At 31.9% G+C, this 16,652-nt stretch overlaps 1 protein-coding gene and 1 pseudogene across 1 annotated transcript; both read right to left on the bottom strand.

The window, feature by feature from the left end:
- Window positions 1-467: 467 nt before the first annotated feature.
- On the bottom strand, window positions 468-4,986 carry LOC125814414 (patatin-2-Kuras 1-like; annotated as a pseudogene).
- A 3,925-nt stretch (window positions 4,987-8,911) lies between these two features.
- LOC125814438 (patatin-17-like) lies at window positions 8,912-12,450 on the bottom strand. The gene is made up of 7 exons (XM_049493882.1): window positions 12,280-12,450; window positions 11,558-11,739; window positions 11,026-11,191; window positions 10,764-10,928; window positions 10,010-10,300; window positions 9,122-9,267; window positions 8,912-8,969 (listed from the first exon to the last, which is right to left on the bottom strand). Exons 1-7 carry the CDS (start codon window positions 12,445-12,447, stop codon window positions 8,912-8,914), a joined length of 1,176 nt encoding a protein of 391 aa, XP_049349839.1. The 5' UTR covers window positions 12,448-12,450.
- Between the last annotated feature and the right edge of the window lie 4,202 nt (window positions 12,451-16,652).

The raw sequence follows: 16,652 nt of genomic DNA, 5'->3' as shown, positions 1-16,652 counted from the left end.
GCTTATTGGTAAGACATGTTTATTTATATACCAATATCATTTCTGTATTTTATGAGACTTTTTATCTTAAGTTAGGGTGTCACATACACCCCTCTCTATGGACTCAATGTCCTTGCTGAGGTTTATCCCACACTGCATGAGATTTTTCTAGACTCAACACTATAATTTTCCCCACCTTATCGGAATTACCTAAACTCAATTAAAGTCAGGATCATATCGACAAAACTGACACATGAATATTAAACAAATTCTCTCCCTCACACCTCAATCACTTTGCTCCGCAAGAGTCGTTAGTAATGTTTACCTTTCCTTTTTCTATTCTTTATTAGTATTATATAATATATATATGTGTGATGAGATCTGAAATTGTTTAGCACACCACCGCCTTATTTTTAAAAGAATACATAAAAAGAAAAATTGTATCTAATAGCAAATTATTAATATAAATTAAATGTTATAACCATAATTTAATGAGACGTTTTATTTGCTTGAAGTTTCTTTCTCTCGGAGAGCAATTTTGCAAACCTACAAAAAAAAATAATTATATGTAGCTTATACAAGCAAAAGTCTACATCTACTCCCTTCATTTCATATATGCGTCTTAATTTGACAGAAAACAAAGATAATATAAGAAATATTTTTTAAAATAAAAACGCGTATAACATACTCTAAAGACTAATTACACCGAGCATATATATGTATATTACCTCTTTAGAGCTTCCTCATTAGTTTCAGGATCCTCTTTGGAGTTTTGTTTCTTCAACAAATTTTCACCAACTTGTACCAATAATTTCATATTAGCCTCTGTAGCATTATCCATTGCAGTAGTTGAACCTGTTAGTGCATTTTCCTGTTATTTTTTTTAATCATATATAATAAAGAACAATTAATTATTTAAGAACATATATAAAATATACTCAATATTTATACCATGTATATAAATTGGTTCTACACTTATTATATTCCTTGTATACACTTTAGATATCCATCCTATTTAGCGATGAATTATCACAAAATTTTATTGGCTACGAGGGTATATAGAACTATAACTTTTGACAGGGATTTATACATACAAAAATTGTATTGACCTTATATATACATAATAATTTTTTTAACGTAAGGAATTTAATTAAATGTATACCCCCCTTGCACCCTCATATATAGTTATTTCAGACTTAACTACGAGTAATTTAGTGATCGATAAAGTAAATAATTAAGTGAGATGGTCTTACTTGAATCCTTAGGTAATTTTTTTGAGCATTTTGAAAGACAGTAGCAATGTAATAATCATTCATGTAAGAACTAGTAGAAAAGGACTTGAATGTTTATTATGAATTAGCCACTCAATAGCACCCCATTTAGCTGCTTCTTGTGCTGTATATGTTGTATAAAAATCTGCAGCATTGCCTGTGCCTAATGAGAGTAGCAACATTTCATTGTAGTTCATTGATTTACTTGATGACAATTCTGGATCCGTTTGCGTCGAATGGTTGGTTGCCACGCTAAGTGCAACTAAGGCCTGTATGTATATTTACTGTCATATCAGATCTCTCTATAGCACTCATTCTTGGTAAGAACATATTTGCATCATTAATAATATAACAAAAAAATAGATAGCTAGAGACCATGTTTTTAATGAGGATATATTTACTCTCACTAGTTTAGGAAACTAGTTGGATTTGAACTTTGGTCTTGCGGGTGAATTCCTAAGCTTGTACAAACAGCACAAAGAAACTCATATGTTTTTCATGGATGTATGGTTAATATACCAGTTTCTCAAAGATAGATATACATATATAGACCTGATTTTTTCCGAATTACCAAACCATGTGGGTCCGCCTCTACTCTAGATACATGTATTTCAAATGCATAGGATCAAATTTCGGTGTAATTTGTTTTAGATACATTGTATCTAAGTGGATTCACATGTATCAGAGATACATATATAGCAAACCTCGCACACTCCCTCGCCTCTCTCTTATCTCGCTCGCCATTCCCCATGTATCTGGTTATCCAGATACATGTGAATCACTCCAGATATAACATAAATATACATGTATCTAGTGTGAATCACATATAACTGAGATACATACGAATCTCGTTCGCCTCCCTCCCTACCTAATCTCGCTCGCCTCCCTCCCTACCTAATCTCGCTCGCCTCTCTCCCTATTTTTATGCATCTGGTAGCAACTAGCAAAAGTACATGTATCTAAGTGTAAGATACGTATGAAACTCTTAATTAGTAATAATATACGTAATATTTTGAAAAGTACAGATAATAACAATATATATATGATAGTGAAGTATGTCTAATTACGTACCAGATTGGCAGCCACAACACTACCATCAATAAGATTAAACTCAACTTGATTTCCTTTAGCATCATTAGTGACAAAATAATGTGGTGGAAAATATGTTGGAGCTGCGGCAGTGCTGTAGCATATGTCACACATCTTTGCATCCAACTCAGGAGAATTGGCTAACTGTGTATAAGTTTGTCTTATTAGATAATTATTTTTAAAATTAGCTCATAAAAATATAATTTGCTCGGTTTGTTCAAATTTAGACAAATCATTAATCCGTTCATTTATGAACTCGTCCTATTGAAAAATTGAACTGATATAGAAAAATTGACCCAATCTTGTTAAAATATTTTTAGAAAATACATTTTAATTAATTATAACTTAACTCATTTTAATTCGAGTAAATTTTAAATCGATTAATAAGTTAATATAATATATTGAAAGATTATTTACCTTGGACTTAGTGAATATTATTGGTTGATTTTTCTTGATGTCAAAGGTTGGAATGACAACATTTGTTAAAGCTTGATGCAAACGAGTCTCTCCCAACTTATCTTGCAAAACTTTGTGAAGATATTTTCCATCATATTTTGGAGCAAAAATTGGAGGCAATGCACTGTAATTGAAACCAAAATTTTGTATTAAAACATATTTCGATACATACTTGACCTATACACATATGTTGTAGAATGGAAATAATAGGTGACAGCCCAGTCCATTAGCGATATTGTTAGCTTGTTGGTAAGATCTGTTTACTTATATATCAATGTCTTTTTTGTATTTTGTCGATGTGAAACTTTTTATCTGAAGTTGGGGTGTCACATACATCCCCTCTATGGACTCAATGTCCGTGTTGAGTTTTTCTTATTTGCTGAGGGTTTCTTACATACACCTCCTCTATGGACTCAACGTCATTGCTAAGGTTTACCCCACCACATTAGATTTTTCTAGACTCAGCACTACGGTTTTCCCCACCTTATCGGAATATGCGTAAACTCAGTTGAAGTCAGGGCCACATCGACAAAACTGACACATGATTGACTCTGATATCATTTGTGACGGTCCAACCCGCTAGTGATATTATTCGCTCTGAACTTAGGTCCGGACGACTTTAAAACACATTACTAGTTTGTAAGACTTGCTTAATCATATACCAAATATCTTACCTATGTTTTACCAATGTGAAACTTCTTATCTTAAGCTAAGATGTTATATAATCGAGATGTGTTTTAATATATATATATAAAAGTTAAAGTTTAGAATAAAATTGTCAAATAATATATATGTAAAAACAATTATGTACCTAGGTGGGAAAATCCTTGGGCCATGCTCAAAGTAAAAGGATACAATATCTTTGGCAGCACAAAATGGAAGATTATTCTCATTTGGAGCAGTGATCATAGTGGCTAATATTCCACTTGTACTTGTTCCAGCAATCACATCAAAGTAATCTACAACTCTTGCATCTTTACCATCCAATTCCTGACTCAAAAATAATCTTTTTCAGGATGATCGCTCTAACGTCTTTTATAACACGTAACAAAGTCTAACAATAAATCTAACATGAAAAACAATTAATACTGTTTCGTAAACAACATGATATAGACTTTAAAGATAATTTTCATGAAAGATTGTGAGATAGCCTTCCACTCAAACAATTTTTCATATATAGATCGGGTTGTGGACATATGAGATCCTTATAATAGATTTATCGTCATATAAAGATTTTCAATTATTAGTTTTGATTTGTCATTCTGTTATTTTGATCCCAACATGATAATCATCAAAATAATACAATTCAATTATAAAAAATATATAGTAATGCCACATCCACACATGTGGAAAAAAAAACACAGTTACGATACGTCGATACCTGAAGTTGATCTTCGAGAAAAGAAGAAAGACTCAAACTAGTCCTTCATCTTTGGATTAAGACTCAAAGTCATTCTTGAGTTTTAACATGGAGCACTAATAGTCCCTCATGTTTGCAATATTGGTGCACTTTTGGTCCTCCCCTAAACTTTTGCCTATTTTTTAACATTAATTTTGTCCACAATTTTATGTAAGGAATGTCCAATCGTCTTTTTATCTATTTAGTAGAAATAATAACTCTATGTGAGAGAAGATGATAAGAAGAACACATTGTTCTGTTCAGTAGAAATATTACTGCAGCTAAACTAAGAACTTCTTAACATATGACGTTGGAAGAAAAGAAAAAATTTGTACTATTGCACGTGAAATTATCGTCATGAACCTCTCGACTTAACCTGCAATACGATTTCTACTAAACAAAACAATATGTTTTTCTTCTCACATTCTCTCAGTTGGAGTTATTATTTCTACTAAATATATAAAATGACGATTGAACATCCCATACATAAGTTATGGATAAAATCAATGTTAAAAAATAGGTAAAATTTTGGAGGAGGACCAAAAGTGCACCAATATTACAAACATGAGGGACTATTAGTGTTCCATGTGAAAACTCAAGGATGACTTTGAGCCTTAACCCAAAGATGATGGACTATTTTGAGCCTTTCCTCTCGAGAAAAGCAAGAATAGTACCCGGAATAATTCCTCTTATCCCTCCTCTATCAACGCTAAGAATTGTCACCATTTCTCCCAACACATGAGATGTTACTACCAAAAAAATTATAATGAAAAATGATGTTCTAGTTGCCATTGTTAGACTAATCTTTTTTTAGTACAAAAGCATTCACTAACAAGTGAGGGGTTTATATAATCACATGAAATGTCTTTGGTTCAAGTCCTGATCATTTACTCTTTGTAATCAGATTTGTTAGCAGAATAATCTCACAATTATTATATTTGTAAGCCGAGTCAGATTCATGTAGGATCAAAGAGGTTCAGATGAATCCACTTGATCGGAATCTTTTACAGGTTAAATTTGATAAATTAAAATTAATCATATCATGTCAAATGAACTAATGTGATCCTATGGTGTGATGATTTAGTTGGTTCAAAAAATTATTGTGATATGATGTTCGAAACGCCTATGCAATACTAGATCTTAGATATTTTTTTACTTAATTTTTTGTTTTGTGTTACCATATATATTATTACAAATGTGTGCACATTTGGTCAATTTTAAGGTTATACCTTATTACTTTTTGTCTATGAATTGATTTTCTTTATTTTTTTACTCTTGTTTTTTTTCCCTTCTATTTTAGTGGGTAAACGTTTGACTTAGAGCTTATTTGAATAGATTTATTTTAAATGCTAAAATAACTTTAAAGTATTTTTTGTAGTGTTTGAATAAAATATAAAAATATTTTTAAACATTTGTTTTAAACTCAAAAAGACAAAAAATTATCAAAAGTCATAAGTTAGAATTCTTAACTATGACTTTTAAGTCAAACAGACAAAAAATAAGTCAAAAACTATAATTAGAATTCCTAACTTATTATTTTTGACCTATAATTAGTCAAAATCATAATCTCATCCAAGCAAATTCTAATTTTATAAGTTCGTCAAATTGACTTTTAAAAGATATTTGACTTAGAGTATTAGCAAGTCAAAGTGTTGACCAAACTTATTTTTAAAAATGACGTGTCTGGATAGATTTTTGGGAGAGAATAAGTGTTTTTCCGTAGTACATAGTAGTTGAAGTTGTTTTTCAATGCTAAAAAAGTATAAGTTTTTCCAAGAAACACTTTAAAGAAAAACACACTTAAAAATACTTTCAAAAGTTTGATCAAATATTAATTGATGGATCAAATTACTTGCATCAAAATAAATGGTACTATTTTTTTCTCTCATTCATCTAGGATATCTAAGTTCAAGAATATCTTATATTTATAATAGTTATTTGTATAGTATTAACTTGGCACTTCTAAATTGATACACCCTCTGACTATTTTTATTTGTAAAGTATTAACTTGACACATTTTTTAACGATCAATAAATTATTATATCACTTTTTGAATCTAATAAATTCACTAATTTGAAAAAAATTATATAATTAATAGTAAAAATAAAATTTAAAACTAAAAATGATTGTTTTATTTTATTTTAAAAAAAAAGAAGAAACGAGTTTTAAGAGTCGCCACTTAATTTTTAAAATAAAATTAAGAGAACTATTTTTTTCAAAAGATTAAAAACAGAAAATCTAATGAAATATATTAAAAGGGGTTCGGAGTTCATATTAATGTTTTAGGAAGTGTTTGAAAGCACCTAAAACATCCGCTAACTTACGGTTATCCGACAATTAAAATATTTGGCTAAACTTTAAGAAAAGCATGCTTAATTAAGTTGCAAAAATAAACAGTTTAAAACTCAAAATTATTTTTTCAGGGGAGGGGAAATATTGGAGAGATATTACTTAAGTAAATACCTTGAAAATACTCTAAAGATTGTTAAGTAGAAAGTAGATAATCTTATTTAATTTTAGAAAAATATAAGTATTAACTCAAAATGATTTCTTTGGGGAATCGAATTGGGAAGACCTCAAAATCAAATAACACAAATAAACATGTACCGACAATCTCAATAAATTATAAGGAAGAGAAGACTTGGGCCCAAGTCCAGTTTCTGTCCGCCTGGATCGATACTTGGGCTTAAATTCAACTTTGGCTTTTGGCCCATTTATATCTGACCCAATTCTTTCCCTTTTGTACCTATCCTAAACTAACATGGAAAGCTGACCTTTCTTTGGGCTTTTAACCTAATTTTCACCTGCCCTAAAACTTTCAAATAATATAAAAAATACGGAAAAGGGTCAAAATTGCCCCCGAACTACATGAAATAGACCATTTATACCCTTCGTTACATTTTGGGATAAAAAATGTCCCTTATGTTATCCTAAGAGACCACAAATACCCTCAAGAGTTAACACCCCAAATTTTTGTTGACGTGGCAAGCCACGTGGGACTAATCCTTCCACCTAAGCGTTGCCAACTAGGATTCACTACAAAAGAACTAGACCTTTAGCGGCAACAACATTCGCCACAAAAGCCAGAAAATCGTCACTAAAAGTTTTTAACATTAAATTCTAATTTTGTGTTTTTTTCTTCATTGTTTTTAAAAAACCAAATATGATATCGATTCAGTAGGAGTTTGAAGACACTATATGTTTTATTTTTATGTCATATGTAAATGTATAAAATGTATAATGATGCATTATATATATATAGTAGGAGATTTGAATCGAGAAGTAATTTTGATTATTTTTCGTAATAATATTGGATGTTTTTAATATGGATATTGCAAGTTATTTTTTTAGAAAATTAGGTCGCAATCGAAAATTAATTATCATATTTTTTTGTTGAAAAAATAGGTTTTACTAGCGAATGGTTGTTGGAGGCTTAGTCGCCACTAAAAATCACTCATAACCTTTAGTGGCAATATTTTGGGATTTTGTGGCGACTTTGTCGCCACTAAAAGTCAAGTTCTTTTATAGTGAATCTTAGTTGGCAATGCTTAGGTGGAGGGATTAGTCCCATGTGGCGTGCCACGTCACTAAAAAATTGGGGTGTTAACTCTTGAGGGTATTTGTGGTCTCCTGGGATAACTGCGGGGATATTTTTGATCCCAAAATGTAATGGAGGGTATAAGTGGTCTATTTCGCATAGTTTAGGGGCAATTTTGACCCTTTTCTGTAAAATATAAATTGGCCTTTTGCCCAATTGTAATACAACACAAAACTGGATTTTCGGGAGGGCTTTTGACCCATTTTCATGACTGTATACAGTATATCCCTGCTGTATATTCTGCATATTTCGCATATACTGTTGTATACTGAGTGTATACAGCCTTTAATTTCGCTTCGAACACTGGCATTTTCTATTTTCCAGCCCTGTACTTTGATTTTGACTCGAAAAGAATAAGATTGAGCCTCCTTGGCTCAAGTGAAATGCACGGGAAAAATTGACTGAAGAAAAATTGATTTAAATGTAATTATCAATCAAATTAAACAAACACACACTTAGGCACAAATAGATAACTGCTCATACACTTACATTAAGACTTGAGAAAACTATGTTCTAAAAATATAATGAAACAGAACAACGCAAGACACTAGAAGATTAATTTCGTACACTCTTTGTAGAACATGTAATACTATTGTATTTTATCAAACAAACCAACAGTGGATTAAAGAAAATGTACGACTCATATATCATACTTTAACAGTACAGAAATAAAGAGATACGGTTCTTAACAAATTATTTTAAAGAGCCAAACATTTGTATTCATAGCAATTACAAAGGAAATTAACAAGTTAGCCGATTTGAGTTAATTTAGGGGATTTGGCTAGAGAGTTTCTTAATTATTATTATTATTATTATGATTAATTTCTATCGTGGAGGGTCAAAGTTGAGTGTCAACAACCTTTTTTTTAATTTTCTAAGATAAATGTAAATACTTTTTCTTTTTGGTTAGAAAAGAAAATTCGGATGTCATAACACAAAATCACCATAATTTATGAAAACATTAAACTCAACCAAAAGGTTACATAATCCAAACACACATTACATTACATAGAGAGACATATTTCTATTGAAATACTTAAATGCGCGCAATCATAAATATTGCAAGCGCTTATTATTTAGCATAGTAAGGTTACTACTACTACAACCCGAGACCTTGAATTAATAAGACGCTTTGTTTGCTCGGAGTTTCTTTCTATCAGAGAGCTTTGTTGCAAACCTACAACGAAATAAATTATTTTAATTAGCAACAAATTAGATTTATTAGAAATTTAATATGAATAATATTGACTGACGAGATATAATAATATGAAAAAATAGAAAAAAATTATTTCAAGCACCGACAGAATCGAATGCGTCTAAGAGGTTTACCCTAGTAGAGCGTCCGCATAGGTTTCATCAGGATTGTCTTTGGAAACTTGTTTGTTCAATAGATCTTTACCAACTTGTTTTAATAATTCCATATTTTCCGGACTAGCATTGTCCCATGTAACAGTTGTGCCTGTTAATGCATTTTCCTGGAATTAAATATACTCATATCGTTAGCAAAGAAATTAAAATATGACATCATGCATATTATAATTATAAAATAATATAATGAAAAAAACTACATACTTTACTATCATATATACTTTTAATAAAATATTATGTATCTTACCACTTATTAAGAGTTTGCTATTACTCTATCTGTCCCAATTTATGTGACCTACTTTCTTCTTTAGTCCGTCCCAAAAAGAATGACACATTTCTATATTAAGTAACAATTTAACTATAAAATGTCTATTTTACCCTTAATGAAATGATTTATAGTCACACAAATTTATATCATTCATTTTGGATCACAAGTTTTCAAAGTAATTTCTCTCTTTCTTAAACTCCGTGCCGAGTCAGACTAAAATGCGATGGAGGGAGTATATATTAAGAAAAATATACTTAGATACACATATTTTTGCTACCAGATACACAAAAATAGAGAGAAAGGCGAGTGAGATTCGTATGTATCCCATGCAAATCTCACTCTCTAGTGTGATAATTCGCATGCATTCGGGATACCAATTAATACATGATGGGAGAGTGGCAAGCGACATGCATTAGTGATCTGATAAAATAGGTAATATTGCAGACTAGTGTATAGATATATATGTAAGTAATGAGTGAGATTTATATGTATCTCAGATACATGCAAATCGCACTAGATACATGTATCTGTATGTGATTCACATGCATTCAGGATACCAAATACATGATGATGGGACATACTTGAACCCTGAGGTAATTGTCTTGTGAACCAAGAGCTTTAAAAGCAGTAGAAAGGTAATAATCAGTCATGTAAGTACTTCCTGCTTGAGTCATATTTTGTATAACTGACATCCATTTAGGAGGATTCCATCTAGCTGCCTCTGCTGCTGTATATGTTTCACGAAAATCTGAAGTAGTGCCAGTGCCTAATGAGAGCAACAACATTTTTTTGTAATTCATTGACTTAATTGAAGCAAATGCTGGATCCTCATTTTCTGCATGTTTCATTGCAACGCTAACAGATAATAACGCCTGCATGCATGTGTTGGGTAATGAAGGAGATTAGGGCGTCATGCGGAAGCTTACAATTGCAAATCATATGGTTGATAAATCAGATAACAAAAACTTATACTAAAAATCAAAATATTATTATATTAAAACTAATAGAAAGAAAAACATTGAAACTGTGGAGATAATAAATTTCCCCATAAACAAAAATCCCTAAACGACTACATTTATAGTGTCCTAAAACCTCTTCTTACTAGAAAAGGACTAACCTTTTCCTAAAAGGAAAGAATAAACCAAATATTAAAGATTATTATATTTTCCTGATATTTTGTCTTTTCTTTAAAGAAAAATAAATTTTAAATTATGGTAAGAAAATCAGGGCAAAACCCTAACATCATGCATCCACACATAATAGATCAGATATATATATCTAAAAAAAAATAAAAAATAAAAAATATATATATATGCATGATCGATAAAAAATTACCGGATCACCAACAGTAGCAACACCACCATCAACAAGATTGAACTCATAGGGATCTCCATTACTAATAGTAGTAACAAAGTAATGTGGAGCAAAAAATGTTGGAGCTGCTGCTGTGGAATAACATATGTCATACATCTTAGCATTCAATTCTGGCGACTCTGCTAACTGCGCGCATTTAAAATAAAAATTAAAAAAAATTGTATGTATTTACCAAACGTACTAGAAAATAAATAAGAAATTCGAAATAATTATTTTGACTTACATTTGACTTGGTGAATATTACTGGCTTATTTGTTTGGATGTCAAAGGCTGAGATGACAACTTCTGTCAAAGTTTGATTCAAACGAGTTTCTCCCATTTTTTCTTTAATAACTTGCATAAGATATGTACTATTATATTGTGGGCCTGGAATAATTGGAAAGAGCGGCCTGCATAATATAATAATGTAACCAAATTAAATATATATATATATGTAAGTATAAACAACAAAAATCTCATATAGTTGGGGTTAATTCTATTCTATCTCGGAAAATTACGTACAAAAATACTGAATATTTCATTACTTGATTGTTCGACACATTGCAAATGATTCACTGTTTGACTCTCGAAAAATGAAAAAAGTGTCACATAAATTAGAACAAAGAGAGTAAGTAATTGTTTAAGATTAGCTAGACATGTTTAAGACCACAATATTAAATATTATCAGAAGACTCAAAAATCTTTTTTTACGCTCTGTATCAAATTAAAATTAGACAAATAAATTAAAATCGAAGAATATAAATATGTATATGTACCTACGAGAAAAAATCCTAGGGCCATGTTCGAAGTAAAAAGGTACAGTTTCATTGGCAGCAGCAAAGGGTCGATTGTTTTCATTTGGAGTAGTTATCATAGCAACCAATAAACCTCCTGTACTTGTTCCTCCAATTACATCAAAGTAATCTGCTAGTCTTGCATCTGGATTATTGTCTATTCTCTGACTCGAAAAGAAAAGTAAATCGTATAAATCCTAACAGAATAACGATAGTAATGTCACACTTACATACATACACGAAAAAATATTGGGAAAAAGCATAAATATACCTCCGAACTATCGTAAATGGTATGCAGATACCCTCCGTCATACTATTGAGTCATTGATGCCCCTGCCGTCTAAAAACTAGAGCATATATGCCCTTCACTTTAACGGAAGACTAAATCGGGACACGTGACGCAATCTTATCCATCGATTCGATATTTAATCGACAGATAATATTATGACACGTGTATGTCCGTTAGTATAAAGGGTATATATGCTCTAGTTTTTGGACGGCAGAGCACGAATGTCCCAAAAGTATGACGAAGGATATTTACATACCATTTACAATAGTTCAGGGATATATTTGTCCTTTTTCCCAAAAATATTTTTATGATATATACATGAAGTTGTCCTTCAAGAAAATCAAGAATGGTACCCGGAATGACTATAGTAGTATTCACACTTACGTACATACATAACAAAATATTTTTACGATACCTGAAGTTCTCCTTCTAAAAATTCAAGAATGACACCCGGAATGATTCCCCTAATTGCACCTCCATCAATACTAAGAACAGTCACCATTTCTTCCAACGAAGCAAATGTTGAACTAGTAGTTGCTAATAACATAAAAATTAAAATTAAAAAAGATTTAGTAGTTGCCATTTTGCAGATTATAATTAATAAAAACTAATTTGTTTAAATTTTGTTGGTGCTTTGAGCATATAACAAAGCATGGTATATATAGGCACGTAAACAAGTTGATAAATTTTATTTTGAGTTTGACATAACCAATAACAATTGTATGAAAATCCGTTTAAATTTTGACACGTGGATAGTGGGACCAATTGAAGGAAAGTGAATTTATAGTTGGTGTGGGCCCGGCTAACACAACAAGGAGTCGTTTGATAGGGTGTATTAGAAAAAATAATATATGCATTAACTTTGTGTAATATTATTAAAAATAATAATGCATGCATTACTAATACCATGAATTTTGATGTATTACGAATGCTTAGATTGATTACTGATATAACTATCCCTCAAATCTTTCTCAAAATATTTTCAAATTTTCGAAGGTATTTTTGTAATTTTTTATTTTTTTTATAGAAGTTATGTAAGACTTGTTATTTCTAATACATCATATCCAACAATGTACAAGAAATAATGCAACATAACTAATCCAACATTATTAATGTAAACATTACTAATAGATTTAATTCAAAATTATTATTTTTGCGCACTTAAGAGGTCGTTTTAGAAAAACTAATAATGCATGCACTTAGCTTTGTGTATTATTAGTACCTTGTTTGGTACAATTTTTAACCAGTGTATAACTGATGCTTATAAATAATACATGAAAAAATTCATAGCCTTAATAATTCAAATAATTTTAATGCATGCATTAGCATGTTTAAAGACATAATTACTCATCAAAACCTTATATGTGTGTGTTAGACACCTTATTACTACGTAGCTAGTTAGTACATTGTACCTAATTAATTAATGGTATTAAATTAATTAATTAAAACTTGTAATAAGTGACTCTTAGTTGATTAAAGAGTCACTTAAAATTTGATTAAAATTAAGTGGAATTAAAACGTGTTAGATTTTTAAATTATAAGGCGGTACCATTTACCTTGTTGGTTGAACCCATATCTATATTATTATGAATCTTGGGAACCAAAATTGATTTTATAAATTGATTAGATAAGATGCTCTTACACATATTTAAATGCATATCACATGCGCTTGAAGTCAATGCGGCGTAATTGAAACCAAAATTTTGTATTAAAACATATTTCGATACTGATTTGACCTATACACATATATTGTAGTCCAGTCCGTTAGTGATATTGTTAGATTGTTGGTAAGACTTGTTTACTTATATATCAATATATTTTTTATATTTTATGAGACTTTTTATCTTAAGTTAGGATGTCATATACACCCCCTTTATGGACTCAACATCCTTGTTGAGGTTTACCCCACACTGTATGAGATTTTTCTAGACTCAGCACTATAATTTTCACTGCCTTATCGAAATTGCCTAAACTCAATTGAAATTAAAGTCATATCGACAAAACTGACACATGGATATTAAACAAATTCTCTCCCTCACACATCACTCACTTTGCTCCGCAACTATCGTTAGTAATGTTTATCTTTCCTTTTTCTATTCTTTATTGGTATTATATTTATATAATATATATGTGATGAGATCTGAAACTGTTTAGCACACCACCTCTTTATTTTTAAAAGAATAAATAATATCCGCATTCCAATATAATATATGGATCGATTATGGTGCTGTATCATATGGCAATTAAATGATGGACAGAGAAATTGGAAATAAAGTCAAAATCGTCGTTGGCCAATTAGGACTTAGAAACCTTGAAAATTGTAATTTAACCCTCCCACACCTAACACTATTATTTCCACATATTTGGTGCCCCATGGACTCACTCCCATCTCCACGTTTTGGGTACGTCTCCATGTGTGATTTCGGCGCGCTAAAGATTGTTTGATAGTTGAATTAGAAGTGAGTTATACATTCTGCATAAATAATAACATGTTTGATATAATTGGTTAGGAGTTTAGTATTTCATAAATAAAACTAATAAAATAAATAATTGATCCCTACCTAAAATAATACACAAGTTCTCTCATTACTAATACTTGCATGCTCTAACCTGTAAAGTGTGGTACGTAGTTTTCACCCAGGTAAGTATCGCGATGGCTCCACATGTTGTTTCAAGTGTGGCCAAGAGGGTCACTTCATGAAAGAGTGCCCTAAGTACCGGCAAGATGATAAGTCCTTTTTACGATCTCGCTTATCAAGACACTACCTCTAATTCGAGTGTCCAACGGTCGTAAGCAGTAGTATAATCCAACCAAGGGTTGGAGTCGAGTCCCAAGGGAGCGGTTCAATAGTTGAGAGTATAATAGCAAGTAAGAATTTAGTTCTAATCAACCATAGCTATAAACATTAACGATTAAAACAAATCAAATTAAGGGGTGACACAAGCGTCAATTAACTATGGGGGTTTGTAACAAATAAGCAAAAATGGCAAAAACACAAAAAGTACTAATCAAGGAGACAGGATTCTTGGGATGTGATAGGAATACAGGATAAACTAATGTAATGGGTACATGCTATTGATAGGGAGTTCATAGAGTAATTGTGACTAGAATACACTTTAAGGGGGATAAGCTCTCTCTTGAGCAACTTACCCCGTTTCAAATGGGTTCCTCTCGGACACCCACTTGCCGCATGAAGCACAGCCTACGCCTTAACCTACTCACTCTCTCGAGCTGAGTGTGGGGGAATGAGACTAGGGCTCACCCTCTCGGGCTAAACCTCACGTCGATCCAATTCCACCGGCCATCAATTTAGTAGTCTTAGTTTACGACCTCTCTCTCGAGCAAGTCAAAAACACATAGGTGAAATTGTATTTGCAACTACAATCCCATTAAATTCCAACACAACTACTAAACGAAATCACATTTAAACTACGATTAAACCATCAACAAGCAAGACCCATTAACTAATTTAACCCATATTCACAAAATCACACCCCAAGAATTGGAGTTTTAGCTAGACATGTAAAATAGATAGAAATTTATACCAAAATGAGCTTGCATTCAAATAGGTATGAAGATTTAAGTCTCAAACAAGCTAAGAATGAAGAATCCACAGGATCCACTTCCAAATCTTGGAGATGAAACCCTTTTTGATTTTTCAAAGTCTTCAAAAACCCTCTCCAAACTTAGAGCTAAAAGATAGAAACTAAAATATGAAAAAAATAATGTTTTACACTGAAAAATCGATACTAGGTTAAAACTCTCAATGAGTATTTATAGTTTTCAGAAAGTGTGATGCGAAGGATCCATTCAGCGCAGTTAGTCAGGATCGCTGAGCGATCGATGTATGACTCCCCGATTCTTGTTTGTCTCGCCTTCGATGTTCATCAATTCTCGAACTGGACCACTGTAACAAAAGGTGATCTTGATCGGGGTTCGTCAATCCATTTCGCGAATCGCCTTCTTCCTTGGTGTTTCGCCCATCAATAATTGTTTGAAGATTTTTACCAACACCTTCGACGACTATGTCCTTTAACGCTGAATTGGTCGGTGATTCGCCGAATAAGTTTGCTACTCACCGTTATTTTTCTCATTTTTACTCCAGTGTTCTGTAACTTTCGGAGCTTTGGTGACCTATTCAGCGTGTCGCCGAATAATGTTGGCCGATCTCTAATGGTCACTTTGGTGGATCGCCAAAGAGGTTAAGCAATCATTAGGGGGTCTTTTTCGTGCTCTTTCAGCTTCCTAGTTCCTTTTTGCTCATGTGTGTCCGTGCTTTTGTCTCCAAGTCTAAATACCCGAAACTTAATATATTTGATCAGTTTTTTAGACTACATATGCAATTTTAGGACACGAAACCAATCAAATTATAGACGTAAACGAGTCCAATTTGTGGACTCATCGCAAGGTAAGGGGAATCAGGGCAATAGGGCCCAATCTTCATCAGTTGCTCCACCAGACATGGCTACACCTAGAGGAGCTACTTCCAGTACTGGCAGAGGAGCAAAACGCCTTTATGTGATCACTAGTCATCAAGAGTAAGAGAATTTTTCAGATGTTGTCACTGGTATGATCAAAGTCTTTACTCTTGATGTTTATACTTTGCTATACCCAGGAGCAAGTTTATCTTTTGTGACTCATTATGTTGCAATGAATTTTGATGTCCTTCCTGAGAAACTTTGTGAACCTTTTTTGTGTTTCTACACCGATTGGGGAGTCTATTATAGCTGAGCGAGTATATCGTGATTGTGTCATTTCCATCAATCACAAGAACACCATGGCTGATT

This window comes from Solanum verrucosum, unplaced genomic scaffold, assembly GCF_900185275.1.
Source record: "Solanum verrucosum unplaced genomic scaffold, falcon-dt-bn FXZP01000268.1, whole genome shotgun sequence".
In the NCBI taxonomy this organism is placed as follows: Eukaryota; Viridiplantae; Streptophyta; class Magnoliopsida; order Solanales; family Solanaceae; genus Solanum; species Solanum verrucosum.
Note: the sequence above shows the minus strand (reverse complement) of the source record. Positions and strands in the feature narration are given on the sequence as shown.

Coding starts and splice junctions, on each gene's coding strand:
- LOC125814438 (XM_049493882.1), bottom strand. CDS start 12,447: ATGGCAACTACTAAATCTTTTTTAATTTTAATTTTTATGTTATTAGCA. Junction 11,192..11,557: donor CCTAGGATTTTTTCTCGTAG/GTACATATACAT, acceptor TATATTATGCAG/GCCGCTCTTTCCAATTATTC. Junction 10,929..11,025: donor TAATATTCACCAAGTCAAAT/GTAAGTCAAAAT, acceptor AAATGCGCGCAG/TTAGCAGAGTCGCCAGAATT.